The sequence below is a fragment of the Gadus macrocephalus genome, chromosome 19 (assembly GCF_031168955.1).
Source record: "Gadus macrocephalus chromosome 19, ASM3116895v1".
Classification (NCBI taxonomy): Eukaryota; Metazoa; Chordata; class Actinopteri; order Gadiformes; family Gadidae; genus Gadus; species Gadus macrocephalus.
In genome coordinates this window covers 8,598,845-8,620,245 of record NC_082400.1, presented here as the reverse complement: position 1 = coordinate 8,620,245, position 21,401 = coordinate 8,598,845, and the positions used below count along the sequence as shown (strand labels likewise).

The 21,401-nt window shown below is 42.8% G+C and overlaps 1 protein-coding gene and 1 long non-coding RNA gene across 2 annotated transcripts in view; both read right to left on the bottom strand.

Moving 5' to 3' along the window:
* Positions 1-21,401, bottom strand: part of LOC132447467 (uncharacterized) — a 453,739-nt gene that overhangs the window by 23,691 nt on the left and 408,647 nt on the right. The window lies entirely within an intron of this gene.
* Positions 15,046-21,401, bottom strand: part of brinp1 (bone morphogenetic protein/retinoic acid inducible neural-specific 1) — a 6,513-nt gene continuing 157 nt past the window's right edge. Inside the window, exons 1-3 of the mRNA XM_060038203.1 lie at positions 21,222-21,401; positions 19,125-19,347; positions 15,046-16,655 (exon numbers count right to left, since the gene is read on the bottom strand). The exon at positions 21,222-21,401 is cut by the window's right edge and continues 157 nt beyond it. Coding sequence (XP_059894186.1) covers positions 15,515-16,655; positions 19,125-19,347; positions 21,222-21,401 — 1,544 coding nt within the window. The 3' untranslated portion in view covers positions 15,046-15,514. The remainder of the gene's footprint in view (positions 16,656-19,124; positions 19,348-21,221) is intronic.

The window sequence follows — 21,401 nt, the reverse complement described above, 5'->3', positions numbered from 1 at the left end:
AACTAAAGAAGGATCGGGGCGGGGGGAGGGGGGAGCCGGGGGAGGAGAGGCAAAATGCAACCGCATCCCCGCGGGGACATTACTCAAACACGCTTCATTACAGCAGAGAACAAAAAGAAAAGGACATGGGGGAATAGGGAGTGATACAGCAGGTGAGGCACGGAGGGGGATACATCGCTGTTTTTATAATATAGGCACCGGGCCGCGCGTTTCCACCTCATTTAAAGCCGAGGTTTGGACATGCAGGACTTTTGTCAACAAACAAACTTTTTTTAATTTATATTTTTCAGTTGCAATCCGCATTATGATAAATGTCCTGCGACAATTAAACGACACAATTTTCACAGCATTATTTTTCTGTTTGTCAACAAACTATTTCAGGTGCTATCAGCAAAGAGCCGTGATGAGCAGAATTTGCTAAATGTTTCATCACGTATCAGAAACTCGTTAGCGTCTTGCTCAAGGATGCCTACAGGTTAGTCTGCAGACATTTGCTAGCGAACCTATTCCCCCTGGGCTCAAGCGGGTTGCGCATAATAACAACTTACAATCCACTGCTTTCCCCAAATCTTGAACAAAGCCCAATCACCAGAATTGTAAAGGCGATTTACTGAGATCCTCCTGGATGTAACAGTCCATATACAGGGTCTCCCTGAGAGTAAGAAGAGTGATGCTACGACAGGGACGCAGCGTTACTCACGGAACGAGTTCCCCAGCAGCTGATATACTGTTATACCGTTCCACTGCTGAAACATAAAAAGGCATGGGCTGTCGAAAGCATGAAACTCAAGAAGTAAAACACGCCACTTCCCCAAAACAGATAGGCCTAATTGTCACCGTGGTGACAGCTGGATTTGTTACAACCAGGCCGGCAGATGTTGATGTTGTTTTGTCTGAGTTTTATAGGGAATTAAGGACAATGCAGTTAAACAGAATAGTGGCCTCTGGGGGCCTGAAGAGTGGAGGCTGCCAGAATCACAGGCCTGTTCGGCTTCAGACGGCTGATTAGCCGGCTGACATGAACATCGTAAGGTTCCCCATTCCCATTTTCTTTTAGGAAAAAAAAAAAGGAGGAAAATGTGCACACTTACCCAGTTGCCTGTGCTGAACTGTGATTTTCTAGTCTAATGAAGTATGTGGCCAAGTTACATTAGAGTTGTTAAATGTTCCTTGTTTTCCTATAAAACTAATAAAGATAAAAAATGTTTGTGATTTGGTCGGCTTGATGTGTTATTATGATGATCATTGGAACATTGCACGTTTTATTTTATATTCTTTATCTATGAAAAGCCACACTCTGTCGTCCCAAGTGTATAGAGGACAACGCTAGCTTTAGCGTCCATGCTATCGCCCCATCAAATGAAGAATGCTAATCCAGTTGAGAGTCCATTGGATATATACTCAGTTTTAAGTAAAGCGTCTTGTGAGATTCATGGTTTGATTGTAGCGCGCTATATAGCAACATCATATGTCCTCACTGGTTACACACACTGACTACGGAGAAGAAAAACAAGACTGAGTGTCTAGCGACACTGCTAGTTTTCCCGATAGCCCCCCCCCTCCCACTGGTCCATCCATCCATTTCCAACATACTGCTGTGCTGTGCCATGAGATACAACCGGGAAAGATAAATAACAAGCTTAGAAGTGTTGCTATTCAGAGCACTAAAGGCTACAGAGTTTGACTGGTGGCGGATTGGCCCAACTATGGCCAACTGCCTGGATGTCAACGTTGAGCCAGATGTCATTGTTATATAATACGTTAACTGGCAAACTGAGCTTTTTTTTTTTCTTGTTTTGTGAAAGGCTCCATATATAATCATACAGTTTCATAAAAACGTCAAACTAAGTGTAGAATCCCCGGGCAGTGTAATGTAATTGGCAGTGTCAGTGCATTAAAAGTAAACATTGGCCAGTTCCTTTGAGAGTATATGAAAGCTAGTTTTATTTTGCATCGTAACTAATTTGGAACTTTAAAATATGACTGCTAGCTGTTTTTCCTCAACACGATTGATAGCATCCACAAACCGAACACAGTTTAAGCATTAGTCATTACACTACGACGGTCCAAGTTTAACATTATGATTAAACGATTTGGTCAACACTTGATTGTCATGATGTGTTTACATGAATGACTCAAAATATGGCCGCATTTTGTTTTACCTCAACAAGAAAGATGAGATCCATTCCTCCATCAGTATAACACAAGTATCATCATGTCATAACACCATATTCCATAATGAATAACTTGTATAAAAGCCTACAAATAAATACATCCAAGCCGATTTTTAAGTTTCCCAGCGTACTGTACCAACGGTATAAGAAGAAAGTCCGTGGGCTGATCACAGCGGGGCCCAGGCAGGATAAGTCTGCTCTTATTTTAAACACAATGGCAGCAGCACTGCTGGCCTCTGTCTTCCTGGCAGCCCTCTTTGATGGCGGCCTCTCGGGTGACTCGTTCTTACTTACGGAAGCGCGCACAGCTGTTGAGATTGTGATCAAAACAGATTGAGCAGGGGTTGGCTGCACAGAGCAGCGGTTGCGGCTGGAGAGACGGAGGGGGAGGAAAATGGAAAGATGACGAATGAAAGACAGCGAGGGTGGGAAGAACAAAAGAAGGGGATATAAAAGTATACTTTTATATCCCCTTCTTTTATTCTGGTGGGGGGCAAATATATTGGGGGGGGGGGGTAAGATGGAAATAGAAAGACGGAAGTAATAATTGTGTAGTGTAGAATCTATACATAATTGTACAACCATGTTTAGGAGGTTGGAAGGGGTGGTTGTGGTGGGAAATACGGACCACATCAATCGTTTCTGCCTAAACTGTGTAGGAATAACGAGTCATCCGAATTTATAACAATTAGGTTCATATACTTGAGTAGTTAGGGTTAAATAACATATAACAATCATGCGACAAACAATAAAACAAACATACAATACAATAATCCAAGATCTCAGATGGGAATTCGCCATGAGTCTCTCTATTAGCTTCGCAAGGAGAAGTCCATTGCATTGGCAACACAAGGACTTCTTATATGGTGGCACAGGTCTCGGAAATACTGAGAAAAGCTCTGCTCTCCACATGATGTGTGATGGAACAACCCCTCGTGTTGTTTCCCCTTTAACATGTAAGCTCTGTCCCCTATCCCTTGCTCTGTCTAGCCGCCCTATTCGTTCCTAGGGCTATCTTACGGTAACTTTGTTATGTCTTACGTTTATCTTACGTTAACTTTGTTTGGGGTAAACCGGTCACGAGGGAGCAGAGATCCCCTTATGCATTCCTCTACTTGATGTGAACACAGCAAACTCTGTCCTTTAAGTAAACATTATTTGATTTGATCATTGACAATTATAATATGGGGTCTACTAGTGGTGACTTCACAGTTGGACAATTTGACCCGAAAAGGCATAATCAACAAATGGCAGTTACAGAAACAGAATGTGAAAATATAATTTTCCCAATACAGGGTTTACAATAAAGATCAAAGTACTGAATCTAATATTAAGGCAGAGATTATATTTAAATAGGTTTACTGGGATTACAATGCAAACGATCTACAAGAACATATACTGAAATAATTTGATAGGCCTGCTATTATTGGTCCTTACCCACATCCATTTCCTGTTGCAAGCTGCAGCAAGGAAAGCCATTAACCAGAAAAACACAATGAACATCCATTGCCTTTTGTCACAATAGATGCACTTGCAATAAAACACAGCGTTCTCAAATAAATAAAGAGAACGCCTGGAAGAATGAGCACACTTCAACCACCGCAACACAAAAACTATCCCCCCTCACCCCTCCATAAATGCACCCCATCATCAACTTACAAGAAAAGCTATTTACCTATTACTGGGACACCGAGCAGCATAAGGGTCAGCTTGACTTAGTCCAAACTTTGTTACTTAAATGCACCGTTTAACTTTGCGTCATGTTTTATTCAAGCCACTGTAACTTCTAAAAAAAGTTTGGTCATCAACCATGCGAGATATTAGATCAATTGCCAAGAGACCCTTTTCACAGAGGTGTCCCACAGGACTAACACAGGTGCCTCTCATTCTACTGATTATGTCCTAGGGCAAAGGCAGTAGACTCAGCTTGGAGTCTGCTACCAGTGCTCTGGTACGTAGAAGGAGCAGACCGATAATTAGTGATATGAGTGACATCTGTTTTTGAACTACGATGACACTTATTTGAAAAGGGTCTACTGGGAAAGTAATTCACCCGAAAAATATGATGCAATAAAAAAATACAAAGAAAATAACATGTAGTCAATCAAAATGCTGCGGTGGTTTGATATCATTGAGGCACACTTAAGAATGAAACCAAGCAATCACAAAGTTTTGTGTCCTTTTCTGGAATGGGTTGCAACAGCTGTTCGTAAGTTTATCAAGTTCTTAGTAACCACTCAAACAAGCAGTTTTTTTTCAATTTGGTTGTACCATCAATACGTTAGTAATATCCTTGTAACGAATCGATACTGAGCTACGTAGTAAACAAGGACTTGCTCAAGAAGACTTGAGAGGATTTGAAAAGGACTTGTTTAATACATTAAGTCTAGAATAGCTTTGTGTTGTTGAGCAACACAAGTTAAAATGTTAGATCTGAACATTTGCCAATCTTCCCAATACTTATATTCTTGTATTATTTAACAGATTATCTTGTGTCACTAACTGCCACCATTAACAGTGTTTACACCTGCTCAGGGTTAGGTGTAAACATTGAGTAACCACTATGCACCACCTTAGAACTAGTTTGAGTGGTACAACCAATTTAGAATTGGTAATGTGTTAACCCAGACTCAGTCAACACTTATAACTCGACTACGTTTGAACTAAACAAGAACAAGGCCGCTTACCCTACTGAGGTGAGGCAGACCTCTGACTTTGTAGCTGCCTCAATGTTGGTGGACTCATGAGTGGCAGGTGTTCCTCGCTGCCAATTAAGCAGCAGCTGCATTGGATTGCACTGATTATCAAAGGCCTGCCCGAGTGGTAATGGTCGCTGTCCAAGGTGCTGAAGTCCTACTGCACTACTGGAGGTTCTTGGCCCCAGGTAGGGTGATGGATGGATGCCTATGGATAGAGGCCCCACATATGTCAAATAAAACCAAATTAAACAACTCCAAGTTTAAGAAAGGATTATAAATAAGTAAAAAAGGGAATGGATACTCATGAAAGATGTGAAGGAACGGTGATGGAAAAACCGTAGCATTTTACCCGCTTGGCGTGTTTCTTCATTAGCAACCCCTAACGTAAAAGCCAATTTGGAGCACGGTCTCATTAGAGCTACAAACTGATGACAGAATGATTTTTTTTTTTGATGTATCAAATGAACTTTTAATTGTGATTAGTAACGGAATTGGCTTCACTAAGCCTCAATCAACATACAATAAGACCTAAAGCCCAATGGATTTATATCCATGCAACTGCCAAATGATGCGGTGAGTACGAAAAGGAGAGCAATGCTGTGAAGTGGATTACTTTTTAGTTTGATTTCAATTCATCTGGGACAGATAATTTTTTGAAATCTTTGGTGAGTTGCGAGAAAAAGTGAGCACAGTACCCCAGGGCACAACAAAGCAGTGTCTGGCTTTGTTGTTTAATCATGCAATCATCATATTTTTAATTGATGCTGATCACTTTGTGGAGCTGCAACGATGGGCTGAGGAATACCCAACGCACTGCTTGGGAAGCACGGTGGATACAAGTGTGCGTGTCTCCTGCACTGTACAGTGTTACTTTATTTTGCGTGTAATGATACATACATTCTTGGGTTTTTTGTTTGTGCGAGTGCGTTCATGCATGCGTGCGTGTGTACGGCGTGTGTCGGTTAGAGGCTTGGTGACAGTGTGGGCAGAGAACATGTCAGAGGAATTATGAAAGGTGGGATAAGTGTCAGAAGAAGCTCACCTGGGGAGCCTATAGAGCTCTCTGGAAATCGAGTCAGTGATAGCATACTGGTCTTCGTCGTCTGTAGAAAAACATTAGCAGATAATCAATTCATGTATTGATACATTCAGCCACAACAATGTCCAAAATAATCAAAATGTATAATATTATCAATAATACACATAGTTTCTTGAAATATATATGCATATTTGAGGTTTGTATATTTGAAATGTTCACATAGTACAACTGTTACTGTGTCTATAAAGTTTCTTTAAGTGCACTTTCAGACAAATACAGAACATTTGGTAATTTTCCTTGTAAAAACGAGCTGTGTGGTTCCTTAGGGGTTATAACCTTCAGTTTCCTCATTTAAACCCTGTCCTTTCTGCCTCTTTAAAACCATATCCATGCTGTTGAACTTAATTAATAGCATTAATCTTAACGCACAATTACACAATTGAATTAATTGGAAATCGGAAATGTGCCGATGGACTATGAATTATTGCGTTCCCTTCCTACCCCACGTAAAGTAACAATAGGGGCCGGGGAATATTAATTGCGAGCGGAAATCATCGCGGACTAATTGCCTGTCGCACCCGCGATCATTTGTTTGGCTTTCTGATTTATTTCACTTCAATGCAGCACAAGGGGCCAAAGGTAACGCATTGATTAATGCAGGGTGAACTCCGCGAAGCCCCCACTAACAATGAGGTGAGCCTGCTGTCCCACTAAATTAATTCATTAACTCTTGCCATTTGGGAACTGTTTCATAATTTGTGAAAATGTGCCTGGGCCACGAGAGGTTAATTGGCCGCTTGGCTTCTGGCGCCCAAGGGGGCCGGTGTGTCCCTAAAAACAGAAGTGACTCCTCACTGAAAGTAGCACACTGACCCCCTATACCTGTGGAGGGTGCTTACACTCCTGGGTGACGTTGACCCGAGCCGATACCGCTTCTGACAGATGGGGGGCTGAGTGTTATCCGTGTCCACACGAGGCCCTCGCTGTTTGACCACCCTAGAGGGTAGAGGAGGGGGGGGGGGGGGGGGGAGAGAGGGGTGGGGGGGGGGGGGGGGGCAGTGGGGAGCCGAGACGGTCAGGAGAGAGAAGAAGAGCCATTATCGCAGACGCTTGGCTGACTGGTTCTGTTTGAAAACCTTGAAGGTTGTGGTTTTATTTTCTTGTGTGTGTGTGTGTGTGTGCGTGTATATGTTTGCATGCGCCTTTGCAGGTGTCTGCAAGTGTTTCTGCATGTGCATGTGCATGTGTGTATGTTTGTCTCATTTGTGTTTGCAACTGTGCATCCGTGTGTATGTTTCCGTGTGCGTGTGTGTGTGCATGTGTGTTTATTTGTGAGTGTGTGTGTGTGTATGTGTGTGCATGTTTGGGATTGCTTGTGCATGGGTGCAAAGGCTTAATGTTTGTCTGTGTTTGTGTGAGTGTGCATCTGTGCATCTGTGCATCTGTGTGTGCGTATACGTGTGTTTGTGTGTGTGTGTGTGGGTTTGCATTTGTGTGTGTGACTGTATGTGAGTGGGTGTGTATGTGTCTGCATATGTGTATATGTATATCTGTATATGTGTGTGCATATGTGTGTGCGTGTCTGTGTGACTGGGTTTGTGTGTGTGTGTGTGACTGGGTTTGTGTGTGTGCGTGTGTGTGTGTGTGTGTGTGGTGTGTGTGTGTGTGTGTGTGTGTGTGTGTGTGTGTGTGTGTGTGAGAGGGTTTTTGTGGTTGTGTGTATGTGTGTGTGTGTGTGTGTGTGTGTGTGTGTGTGTGTGTGTGTGTGTGTGTGTGTGTGTGTGTGTGTGTGTGTGTGTCTGTATGTGTGAGAGGGTCTTTGTGGTTGTGTGTATGTGTGTGTATACATATATCCCCCTGACAGAGACAGATGGAAGGGGAGCTACCGGATCTACCAGTGGAAGCAGTTTATAGGAACACTGTCAAGGTGGGAATAAGGCAGTTTCTAAACCGTGGCTCTCAAGTCACCGCCATCAATCTCACCAACGGCCGTCTGGACCGGACGAGTGGTCGGTGTGCGGCGGTTTGTTAGTGTTCACAGGTTGTCAGATTTGAAGGTATTACACCGCGGTCGGGAAGCTGTCGAGACCAACAGCCAGCAATAGTTGATTGCCCGTGCCATTCGAAAGACAGCCCCTCCGTCGCCAATTTACCGCTGACCCCAAGGGGGAGAGTGGGAGGGTTACGGTGGGCAGGATTAGAGTGGTCAGGGGGAGGCTAGGAGGGAAAGATAACAGGTTCATAAAGACAAAGAGGTTGTGAGGAGTTTTAACCGGATTCAGATTGTGAGTGAATTATGGGTCGGTCGTGAGCAGGGGGATGTGATCAGTCAGTTTTGCTTTTAGATGACACAGTACTTTACGCACCGATTGCTTTTTGTCTTTTATTTATATCGCGAAAAGTGGACGCCGTGCACTTATTTTTTGCAGTGCGGTCCTGTGGATTGATGATGTGGGCCATGAACCGTGCTTGAACTGAGACATTCAAGTAGAGCTTGTCTTTTTACTTAAAAATCGGCCTAAACTGCAGGAATTACACTGAACTTCCTCCCCAAAAAAAGACAACCTGTAAATGACTGATGTATTTAATTTCAGCTGCCAGCAAAAGGCAAATCATGACAAGATGTTGAGGCGTTATCTGCTGAACCGAGGTCTTTTGTCAGATAACTTCATATAAATATTGTTTTTAAATAAATGAGCCTGTCATCGCTGGATAGTTTATGTTTGGATGTAATCACACGATTACAAAACAGAAATTAAACCCTTCATCTGAAACGTACAGGCAAAAAAAGAAAAAGGCTTATGGAAGCAAACTGGCAAATAGATGTTGCATTGCTGCGTCAGTGAAATACTAACAGACACAAACTTTCAAAAGATGATGGATATTGATGGGCAAATTATTCACGATATTCAAGAAATATTACCCCATTACCGATATCATGCCACTATTATTCATGTCAAGGCTAATTAGGTAATTTCCCTCTTTATATACTATTTTCTGTAATTAACGATCTTGCTACACTCATTCCGATGTCTTTTGATGCACGCATAGTGCTGACCTAGATATGTATAACGATGTGTATGTCAGCCAAATTTGCTGAAGGCTGACAAGGGATATGGCGCTCAAAAATTCACGCATAACTTAACCTCCATTCATGCAATTTTCTCTAAAATTGATGCGCTCAAACGAGCACATTTACTGGGAGCGCGATGGCACTAATACTTCCAGGGATTAGGGGTTCACTCCACCCTGGGGCCTCCCATGCTACAGGTGTAAGCACTGCCTGGATGATGAGATCATTGGGATAAAAGGTTAGGGTCTGGTCAAGCATAAACAACAAAGTGGTCTATGGGAGTCAGGAAATTAATATGATTATGTTTTATTAATGAACCCTGGAGCACCTTTTTTTGGCACTTTCTGACCAATTTAATGCAGAAAACGTTGAGAGATCACGTAACGGTTCATTTACTTGATTGGATTTGAGTGGAAAAAGCTATAAATAAAAACATTGTAGTATCAGCGAGTTCACAAGCACTGCATTGGTGTCGGATTTGCAGAGCACGTAAGATGTATTTGTTGTGGTGGTATGTTTTCCATTTGCTTTACGTTTTATTTGGGGTTCATGGAGTTATCCCACCGGGGAATAGGGATACCAATGTGTTGTGGAGATTTGAAATGGCAAGAATTAAATGAAATCGCAGAAGAATTGACCTGCGCATGAACAGGTCATCGCAAGAGTAAGTGGGTAGATGGAAGGGAGTGCTTGTGCAATCGCTGTTTCTGGACTCCATGATAAATGTGTAGTTTAGTTGTAGTGGATAATATTCATTGCCTAGACCACCAAGATGATAATTTTTTTTTCCTTCAATAGCAAAGCGAGGGCATTTGTCCGAGGTCGGGAGATGGACGGACGGTTTGTTAATCTTTCCGAGAATTTAATGACATCCCGATTGCTTGGATGACAGAAACATGTGAGCGTGTTTGATCAGTGGCCTCAAAGTTAATTGGCCCCGACTGATGGCTGCTCCAATCACCTTTCAGATCTGACGGCTGATTGAAAAAGGAGAGGACGGGGAATGTCAACAAGTAGACTTTCAAAATCCCAGCTTGGTTAAGAAACCGGAGAAGTGTAAGAAACAAAGGCATGGAGTAGAATGGACTGCTTCTCGTTGTTGATCAGATTAAGAGATTTAATTATCGTACCTCTCGTGTTCTGTTTCAGCGTCTGTGGAGACTCCCAGACAGTTCTCAGATTCTAAAAAATTAAGGCGTCTTTATGTCTATTTATATTATGTCCTCTCTACAAAAATACAAGTTTGTATTTTTCTCTCAGCGAACAGTACTGATATTCGGTGAACTTCCCCCCTCTCCAGAATCCACCTCTTTGCAAAATGTCAATAGCATGTTAGCATTCACACTTTCCCTTCTGTCATTTACAGCTGTCTAAAGGATTCCAGAATATAAACTGCCCTGAGGTGTTAGCATCTTGAGCTATCATGAGGCACAAATAGGCTTTTTCACATCTCATAGGAATGAAAGTGTAGCATCTGCTTAGTGGTAATGCGGTTAAGCTAACAGTAACGTTACCTCTATTAGCTTATTTCTCTTTCATGTTTGGTTATTTTAAGCTTGATTCAAGATATATTTTGCCTTTGTGGTTTTAGACTTTCATTCCTCAAGTCTTCCTTCCTCTTTTTTGGGTGTTTTCCCGTCTGTATTTGGTTTACTGTTTACTGGCTGCCCTGGGCTTTTGTGAACTTTGAGAGATCTGTCTCTTTAATGTCTTTCCAGGCATAAACATTTGCTGTGATGAGGTGGGGGAATAGCTTCCTGCACGCATGATGTGAACAAGAGGGACCGAGTGAAATGGAGGGTGTCAAGAAAGGGGAATATAAATCTGCTTTTACATTAGCTCAGGGAATGGGAGCCCATTTATGGTTGTTGTGTCGTTGCCTTTTATGGAACTTGGCAGCACAGCTGTTGCTGTATATACCCCAGTTAGAAATTAAAAACTCTTTAACGACCTTCAAAAAGTCAAACAAATGTACAATGTAAATACCAAATGTAAATACCAAAATGTTAAATTATTGATTAAATTGGGATCATACAATGTTGATATGGATAGTATTACTGTATTGTTGAAATACGTTGTACATGCATCAACTATCCTGATTGAACAGTGTTAAATAAACCGTTTTGTCCTGTTATCTGGAATTTGTTCCCTCAACTAAAACATTTATATCTCCATGTTTTCTGTCCTTTCTTCATTTATACAATAATTTGACTCAACTTCCGAGGTAATTATATTCAAAAGTCTACACCTACAACAAAAGTGCATGGTTCCCCCCCCCCCCCTCCATGAATGCCGCACAATAACTGCTTGAAGGGGACCACAGACCATCACACATGACACATGGCTGACATAATAACTGGTATTCTCGGATCAAAGATGATTACCCCTGTCTGTTGTCGCACCCCACACCGGCTCCGTCATTTCAAACCAATTTGTTTACATCTATTTTAATCTTTCCATTACATGATGAAGAGCAGCTAGAACAATGTCAAAGGGATTTGACTCGTCCAAAAGGAAAGGTTTAGTCTGCAGCCCTTCTACAGTGAGTTGCAAATTATTACAATTATTTGTGTTAGCAATACAAGGCATAAACTCACCCATTACCAATCCATCATGGCATACATGGTTGATATTATTCCAAGTCATGATAAGTGTAAGTGATGAACCTTTGGACATTTCTTCATGTATAGAATAGAATAGCATTGAAGCAGATTTTGCAGAATCTACCTACAGATCATATTCCATTAAAACTAGAGGCTGGCCAGGTAAATGTTTAGGCGGGTTTATTTATATGCTTCCTTGAATATAACTGATCGTTCCATTATGACTAACAGAGGATGGTCAACGTTTTCATCTATGGTATACGTTTACAATAAAGGCTTTCACACCCAGTTTTAAATTGAGAACCATAGGTCTCCATTCTTGGTCCTATCCTTTTCTTTAGAAAGTATTCCCCCTTAGGTACTGAATGTAATATTTTGATTGGCATTAAACTACTATATACAGGAGCTTTCGGTCCTGTGTTCCAGAGAAAATATGACTTCATTTTATGTTTTAATATAGTTCTAAGAATTTCTGTTTCAGTCGTCATGATTCCTTAAAGGATTTTTATTTTATTTTATCTTTGTAGCGGTTAATCTTGTTTTGTTGAATACACAAATTGCTTTTCCAGTTCGTTAAAGACAGAATCTTAAAAAACACATTTTTAAATTTAGATTCCAATTAGTGATATTCTATTATGCCGTTTTCCTGATTTTAATGTTTATTTTATTTGAACAGACAACTTTGATTATATTTCAAATTAATAAAATTTTCTCTTGTTGATTTTTATATTTAAATAAGGTGTCACTGCATTTGCTTTTATTTATCATACCTTTTTCATTTGTACATAAAAAAAGTATAAAAATATATAACACACAAAAAAAGAAGCACTGCATATAAATATAACTGAAACGGTCATTCATTTAACATCATAATATACTATCTACCATGAATAATTACCATTAAAACCATTTTTACAATGACATCATTAAGTGATTTAATTATAAGGATTGATGATATTGAGTTGTAAATGCACAAGGATATGGTGTTGGGTGGTGTGTATAGCCTATGCCTTGGTCTGCTAAGATAAGCAAATATAAAGTGGGCCAAAGTCCTCCCCACTTCAATAACGCTCAGTAACGGATAACAGAAATACAGGACTTGATGTTCAGGGATGTTCGTTTCTCTTTAAACCAGATTAGGAAACAAAAAAACGTGGCTCTTCTTATTAAATATAGCCTTTTAATGAGAAATAGAGTATTATATGAAACATTCATTTGAAATAAGCTGATATAATGATCTCAACAGAACAGCAAAAAGGTACATAGGCAAAGTATTAGGAGCGGCATCTTCAATCAAATATATCCATGTGATATACATATGCGACACTGCGGTGAAAGGACGAAATAGTGGCGAGTATTAAAGAGAAATGTGTGCTTGTTTCACAGATTAATTATGCATTGGCGAAGCGCTAAATCATAATATACAATATATTTGGACAATATCAAAACAGTCATAAATTGACACACTTTTTGACTTAGAATTAAATTATTCACATGAAACATGGGTAATTCTGTACTTTGTGCTAATGTACTCAAATGGAGAATTGTTCCTTCTTTTTTTAAATAGCAGGATCGTTTTTTCTCGTAAATTTTGTGTTACATACCTTTTTGCTGTGATTACTTTATTTGAAACAGAATTATTATTTACATATCGTACATGTATCGTACACAATGGGGCCAGGGGTGGGGGAGTTAGGGGAGGGGGGGGGGAGGGAGGAGAGGGGGAGAGGAAATATCCACCTTCACTTAATTCTCCTGCTGGTGGTTGGGTTTCCCCACGAACGGGTGGGGGAAACACTGCTCTTATAGTCTGAGATGGTGGGGTGTGTGGATCCAAAATCTATGCTCTGTAATACTGCTAATCAAATACCGTTGTTGGAGTATATTTCCTCCACCTCTAAACATGTTAAAGGGATATATAACAGGCACTTAATAATGCTAATAATAATAATAATAATAATAATAATAATAATAATAAAAAAACGTGAACAAATCAAAACAAATAATAATAATAGGTAGTGTATTTCGATAGTTCCTTTTGATGATTGTAAGTGTAAAAAACAACAACACAAAGTTAGTGTTTTGGCAGCAACAAAGAGGAGAATGTCTAAATTCTGCACTGGCAATGTCTGTAAATCGAAACCACGTTTGCAAACAACACAACTGCATGTAGAAGGAACAAACTTAAAATGATTTACATCGCAAAATAGGTATTTCAAACTGTAATACAATTATTTCTATGGTCCAGTATTTTTTTTCTGTGGTACATTGGTTTCTGCAATGCGCTGAAAGACATTTTCCCCCATTGCCAATGCCATATACCTTCTCTCGTAGTTTCCTGTGACTCTGTGCTATCTTCTACTTAGAAATCAGCTTAATAGATCGACTTCAGGAAGAAAAAAATAAATTGGTGCACATTTTCTTGATAAAAATACGGGGAGAGGGGGGGGGGGGGGGAAGGTTTGCCTGTGTTGGGATGGTCTACCTTGGGAGAGTGTATGGCTTTAAACCGGTCTTGGTAAGTGATGCGGGTGAGTGTATTTCTCTTGGTGTCGCCCATAGAAGCTCCACAAGTCAGCAGTCACGACATGTATGTTTTTGCGAAGCGTTTCTTTTTACAAAATAGCATTTGATTGTTCCTCTTTTTAAGACTAAGATATCGCACCGCTCTGAGGGTACCTTTAGTCTCGTGAGAAAAAAGAAACACAGCTCTTTTTTCAAAAAACAACACGGGCAGGTTCAGGGGGGGGGGGGGGGGGGGAGAGAGAGAGAGAGGGACAGAGAGAGAGCGAGACAGAGAGGGAGAGAGACAGAGACAGAGGGAGAGAGAGAGACAGAGCAAGGGATGGAGAGAGGGTAGGAGAGAGAGACCGAGCAAGAGAAAGAGACAGAGCGAGAGATAGAGACAAAGGGAGAGGGAGAGAGAGACAAAGGGAGAGAGACAGAGACAAAGGGGGAGAGAGAGATAGAGAGAAAAGGGGAGAGATAGAGAGTTTTCCGCCTGCGACGGAAGTTGCGTACTTTCAAATGAGACATTCAGTTCAACGGACAGCAATAAGCATCAAGCTAAAAAACATAAACCGAACCAAAGGAAATAAAGAAAAGGTACACACACATAGACTGTATATATATATATATATATATAAACAGCTGGCTTCTGTTCATTGACACAACCTCAGACTGCCGCCCTGTCGCATCGGAGGGATGCAGAGTAAGTGTGGATCTGAAATGTAGTAAAGTCTATACCTTATATGTAAAGTACTTGTTTACAAGGCTATCTTACACCCTTAAAATGTAGAAACATTTTAAATATTAAACCGCCCAATGCTTTGAGCGCCGGCTGAAATAAAAGGATGATATCTGTTCTGCCATTGTCCTTAGTATACCTTTTTAAAAACATATATTTTTTAATTCAGTAAAGAATGGCAGTTTCAGATACAACCTTTGTTCCCTCTGATTAAAACAAGGCCTCTTTTTCACCAAAAGATGTATTTATTTTCGTTGTCGTTTTTTTTCACTTATTAGTTTTTTTTTTCGCTTTTTTCTCTCCATATTCTTTTTGGGAATGACAGACATGCTGGGACAAATATGATACAGTCTTTAAAGTGGTCTCAATCAATCAATCAAATCTTCATCGGCCCCCGAAAAAAGACTCTCCGACAGCAAGCGAATCCGTTCTTCCGCTTTTAACAATTACACTTACAAAGTTGTTAATATAACATCGAAAGGCAGAACAAAAAGCGTCCGAAACGAAAACCAAAAACAAAAAGTGAAATCCGGGTCACGATTAATACCCCCCCGCCCCCCCTCCCCAACATACAGTGCGGTTTACTGTTCCGCGAGGTTTGCCTCTCGCTCGCCCCCTCTTCCACCCTCCACCGCCGTCGTTCTCCCACACTCTCCCACCTCTCCGCATCGCGCTGACCTCAGCAGAGTTTAGTAGTCAGGTGATCCGATTGTTTCAGTATCTCCGTGTTGTACATGTCCAGCGCATGGTTCACGCGGATCATCTCGCTATTGTTCAGCTTGAGCCGGTGCTTCAGCATACACGAAAACAGATCCAGCTGGGGCTTCCCGGGGGCCACGGGCGGGGCCAGGCGGTTAATCCGATCCCTGATATCCAGCAGCAGGAGCATGACGGACGACGACGAGTAGAACTGGGTGCCCTGCGTGTACGACTGGTTCACCTGCTGCACGGCGCTGCGGAGCAGGTCAGCGTTGAAGCGCAGGCTGTACCCAAACACCTGGATGTCGGAGATCTTGATGTAGATCTGCCGCTTGTTGGGGTCCGCCAGGTCCACGGGGCCCTGGCCCGTGTCGTTGCGCAGGCCCGTGGGGATCTTGGCGCGGCTGCGCAGGTAGATGTGCACCGTCTCGAAGAAGGTCTTCCACCGGTTGCCCAGCAGCAGGGTCCAGTTGAAGCACTGCGAGTTGGCCAGGCGCACCTTCTCCCAGCGCGGGTAGCCGTGCTCGCCGAACGGCATGCTCCAGCCCTCCGAGTGGCTGCCGCTGAACGGGTTGACGTAGACGAAGAACATGGGGTCGATGCTGCTGTTGCGCATCTGGCAGATCTTCATGGACAGGCCGATGATCATGTGCAGGTAGTCCATGCGGTTCTTGTTGCTCTTCAGCGTCAGGGACATGCGCTTGCGCCAGCGCGGGTCGAAGAAGGTCTCCAGGCGGATCTCGTTGCTGATGAAGGTGGTGTGGATGTAGAGGCGCGAGTCCATCTTCTGCAGCAGGTACTTGAGCTCCAGGTCCTGGAAGTCCAGGTCCGTCTCGAAGCTGATGAACTGCTCGCTGCGCTCCGAGTCCACGTTCTGCGGCTCGCAGCGGCCGCGGTACAGCTTGTAGCCCTTGTTGCACGAGCCGCACTGGGAGATGTTGGCCAGGCTGCACATGGCGCAGCTGTTGTTGCCGCCGATCACGCAGGGGATGGGCCGCTGGCAGAGAGTGATGCCCGTGTGGCACACGCACATCCGCTGGCTCTCCAGGAAGGTGCCCCAGAAGCCGTTCTCGTTGCAGTAGAGGAAGGACTGAACCCGGTTCAGCCACTGCATCACAGACCTGGCGAGACAAAAGACAAGGAAGATCGGACTAGGTTAGGAGAGGTTTGGCAAGCCATCGCAACAAAAGTCCCCCCCCCCCCCAAAAAAAGTCATCGCTGTAATTAGTTTTAGGTTGTAGTTTGATAAAGTAGTGGTTGCAGGTGGACTAGAATACTGAGTTTTAAAGTGGGTGGAGTCCCTTTATTTCCCTCAGGCAGGGCATCCCTGGACAGCATTAAAGTATTTCTATGCTAATCTCGTCTCTTCCCCCCCCCCCCCCTCAGGCACAGTTTGCTGTCATCTTGACAGTAAAGAACTTCCTTTGTGACCATCGGATGTGAATTCTAAATTCCCAAATCTTTTCTCAGACGGGGAAGACGAGCTCAAGGTTGGCTTGACATGCTAATAAACTTTGAGTAGTAACTATGACAGAGGACCTTGAGATCTGGTAGGCCTCGAAAATCCATCCCCAAGCCATTCCTAGACACAAGGCTGGTATAGATTAGTATGATCTTGGTGATCATACTATGGGAAAGATGGGAAAGATTCCCATCTTTCCCATCTTTGACCTCTCGACATTTTGCTTCAACTACAAAAAAAAATGGTTTCTATGAAACGCCAAGGTCGAAGAACTAGAAGATCATCCCTACAAATTTATATTTTTCTCAGTACCAAGAAATAATAAGTCTAACATTTGCATATGTCCACTAAATACACTTTACAGCTTATTAAAAAGCTGTATGTAGCACATCAGCGATCTGTCAGTAACCTAGCAACAGTGTGCCGCTTTATTCAATGGGATGCTCTGAAAACATACATGGCCTGCTCTGAAAACAAGCCTGGTTTACAGAGATCCTGAGCTCAAGTAGTACTCGGTTGAGTCTGTGTTGTTTCATTCTCCGCTCGTAATTGCACACGGATGCAGAGCAATCACAATAACTACTTAATCGAATGGATTTATATTAACTGTTAAGATTGTGTTATCTCAAGTGCTCATCTGAAACACGTATCAGAAAACGGCCGCCGTTAATATGCAATTTCAGGGCGTCTCGCTGCCACTTCCAGACCCTTTCCCCCCCCCCCCGACTCTCTGGAAGCCAAGTGGCTTGCTGTGGTCTCTCCAAAGGGAATCAAAAGGCAGGGTGGAAAAAAGCCTTCTTTTTTTTTTTTTTTCATGAATGAGAACAGAAATGTGCGGCTATGTAATGGCTCATCAGACAATTTTGATGCTTAGATGACATGTCATAAATCACAGCCACCTCCTGTGTCTGAGCCAAAGGGAAGCAGGGGGAGGCCCATTTCACCACAGAGAACACGGACCGCATGCAGATTGCTGCAAGTGTAATGGCAGCAATACCAATAAGGGGTTGCATGATGAGAAAAAACGTTTTTATGAGTTTTTTCCACCAGATGAATAAAGGAATAAAGGGATATCAAAACATGGGGAATGTGAATAAAAAGCATAAAACATGCAGTTTTATGTTCAGATGCAAATTAATAGTTTGGTACAGGGGTTTTTCAGGATGCATACCCATTGAAAAACAAATAGGGACACTTAAACCTGTCAGCCACGAGACGGAAAGTTACAAAGATATAATGTAAAAGTACATATTAACACAAGAGACGTGGTAGAGCGTGCTTAGCAGGAGATGGAAAATAGCAATTTGAGCTGATAATGTTAAGTCACACAGACGCCAGCCAACAGAACGCAGGGTACAGTGCTGTCAGGCAGTCGAGGTGCAAAGTCAGGCTCAGCGAATGCAAACTGCAACTCTTTGATAACGCTCTGGAACAGACCTTTGCCAACTTTGCCCAATTGTGTCGGTTTGCAACTTTTTTTGCATGACAGTTCACAACTCTGCAGTGAAGGCCCTTTAAATGTCATTTAAATTGCATTGCAATCGAATGTGTGTGTGCATGAAAGTGTGTGTGTCTGTGTTTGTGTGTGTGAGTGACAGGTTTTCTAAGTGTGTGGGTGTGTGTGTGTGTGTGTGTGTGTGTGTGTGTGTGTGTGTCTTCTTCTTTCTTCAACTTCTTCAAATTCCAGCGAGCCTTCTTGTTTTACACCCGCTTCAGAACTGAATTCCCATTAAAAATATATATATGAATAAATATACAAAAGGTTAACTTCAAAATACAACAAAGAAACTAAACCTCAGCGCACTGCCTTTCAGCGAAACATAAAAATAAACCACGACTCTCCCTTTCACACCAAAAATCCAATCCCTAAAACAACAAATATCCAATGCGCTAATGAAGGCGCTTCATAAAAAAAAATAAGAAAGAAGCAACCCCCCCCCCCCACACACACACACACACACACACACACACACACACACACACACACACACACACACACACACACACACACACACACACACACACACACACACACACACACACACACACACACACACACACACACACACACACACATCCAATTTCCACCAGGGTGCTACAGGAAACACAAGCCCGTCCCTGCCCTCACCTCTCCCTAGGCATCTGGTGGTTGGGGTTGTGGTGACAGCGGATGCTCAGGCCAAAGAGCTTGCGGGCGGTGCGCTGGATCTTCAGCCTCTGGACCTCCAGGGAGCTCTGGAGGAGGCGGTAGCGGGCCTGCAGGTCCCAGTCGCTGCCCCACAGAAGGTGCACGCTGCTGACGGGCAGGAAGTGAGTGGAGGGCAGCCTCTTCAGGAAGGACTTGAACTCATCTGGAGGACAGAGGGTGGGTGGGCACACACAGAGAACACAAGAGGTGAGGCGGTGAGGGACAGGGAGAGACGGGAGAGAGCAGGGGAGGGGGGAGGGGGGGAGGGAGAGAGAGAGAGAGAGAGAGAGAGAGAGAGAGAGAGAGAGAGAGAGAGAGAGAGAGAGAGAGAGAGAGAGAGAGAGAGAGAGAGAGAGAGAGAGAGAGAGAGAGAGAGGGGGAGAGAGAGACAGAGACAGAGACAGAGACAGAGACAGAGACAGAGAGAGAGAGAGAGCGGGAGAGATAGAGGGATAGAGAGACAGAGTGAGAGATGGGGAGAAAGAGGAAGAGAGTGAGTGGGATGTAGAGATAGAGAGAGAGTGCGAGAGATAGAGAGGGGAGGGAAATATGAGTGGGGAGGGGGAGTTGGGGACATGGCAACGTGACAGAAAGAGCCGAGCGATGAGAGAGAGAGAGACGTGGAGGGGGGGAGAACATGGAAATAATGAAGGGTGACAGCATAAAAGAAGGTGAGAGGGGAATACAAGTTCAGAGTGGTAGGGGTGGCTGGAGAGTTGGCATATGTGAGTGGTACTGAGTAGGGGAGGGAAGGGCGAGAGAGAGTGGGATTGAAGTCGATCGAAAAGGTCCTTGCCAAGGGGATTGTGCTTGAAAATGTTCAACTAAAACCAAGTCCATTTGCTTTATTTGGTTGCGAAAAAAAGATTTGTATTGGCTCAGATAACCTCCAGACCAGTGTTGTGTTTCAAAGGAGTCAAGGTTTCCTCTTCATGTGTTTTGTATAATAGAAAAGGTTACCCGTTGAATGAATCCAACTCTTTCTCTCTCCTCTCTGAATCCTCTCTCTTTTGCGCTCTCTCTCTTTAGAGCTCAACACTTTGTATTAGGTTTGACAGAGATGTGATCATTCAATCAAACCTTATCTCTCCTTATATAAAGTAACCCCTCAAAGACAGCTATTTACAGCAAGGCCTTCATTAACCAGTGTTGACACACAAACTTCACCCCATGGCTCTAGGAGGGATAAGGACTGTTACCACTGTTGTGTTACCCTGGAATGCTAATGACTACTTGCTAGGCTGCGTCTTTCACATAACTATGCTAGTCTCTGCTCCACCTGGCAAGGTGTTGGGGAAAATGGTCTTCCACAATGAAAAACGCTGCCTCCGCCTCCTCGCTGAAACAGAAGGCGTTCAAATGGGGCTCCTGAATAATGCAACAGGGCACTATATGGCAGATTGGCTTGCTCAGGCTCTAACACGCACGGGCTGCGTTCATTGAGTGTTCTGCAGAAGGTTACTCTTGTCAAAAATGTGCAACACACCCACGTAAGAGTCCGGCTTTTAAATGTAAAATCTTCTGTGTTTGTTTTGTGTGGCTGTTTGTGCGTGGGTTATTGTAAATAATTAGCCATCTATTAGTTATTGTCATGTATTTTGCTAGTTCTCTATCAAAAGTTGAGGTTTGCTTGTGTTTTCTAAATCAAGTAAACAACCTAGTTAACTTTCCAGCTTCCCCCATTCATATTTGTTTATCAAGGTTATTCCTTTATTTTTCAGATGTTTTTAAAACATTTTGATGAAAAGCAATAACAAAACATTCATATGTAAATCCATGTTAGTTTTGTTTACTTAGAATCATCTTATCATAGCTTAGTTTAGTTTAGCTGAGTGTAACTTAGTTTAACCTCATCTCAGCTTTTCCTAGTTCAGCCTATCTCATTTTAGCTACCCATAGGTTTGCTCGGTATAGTCTAGAATAGTTTATCTTATGCTAGCTTATTTTAGTCAAGCATGGTATAGCTTAGCATATTTTAGCAAATATTAGCATATCTTAGCTTTGAGAAGCTAGCTAGCATTGAGGAAGTTGACTCACCAGAGTTCTCAAAGTCCTTGTAGGAGGTCCCCCAGGACTCGCCCATTCCATGCAGCGTGTTCTCCATGATCTGGATGTCCGTGATGGGGCAGTTGCATTGTGGGTACTCCTCGTCACACTGGCAGATGCACTGGTTGTTCCGGCAGGTGTACTCGCCCTCGCCATTGCACATGATGTAGC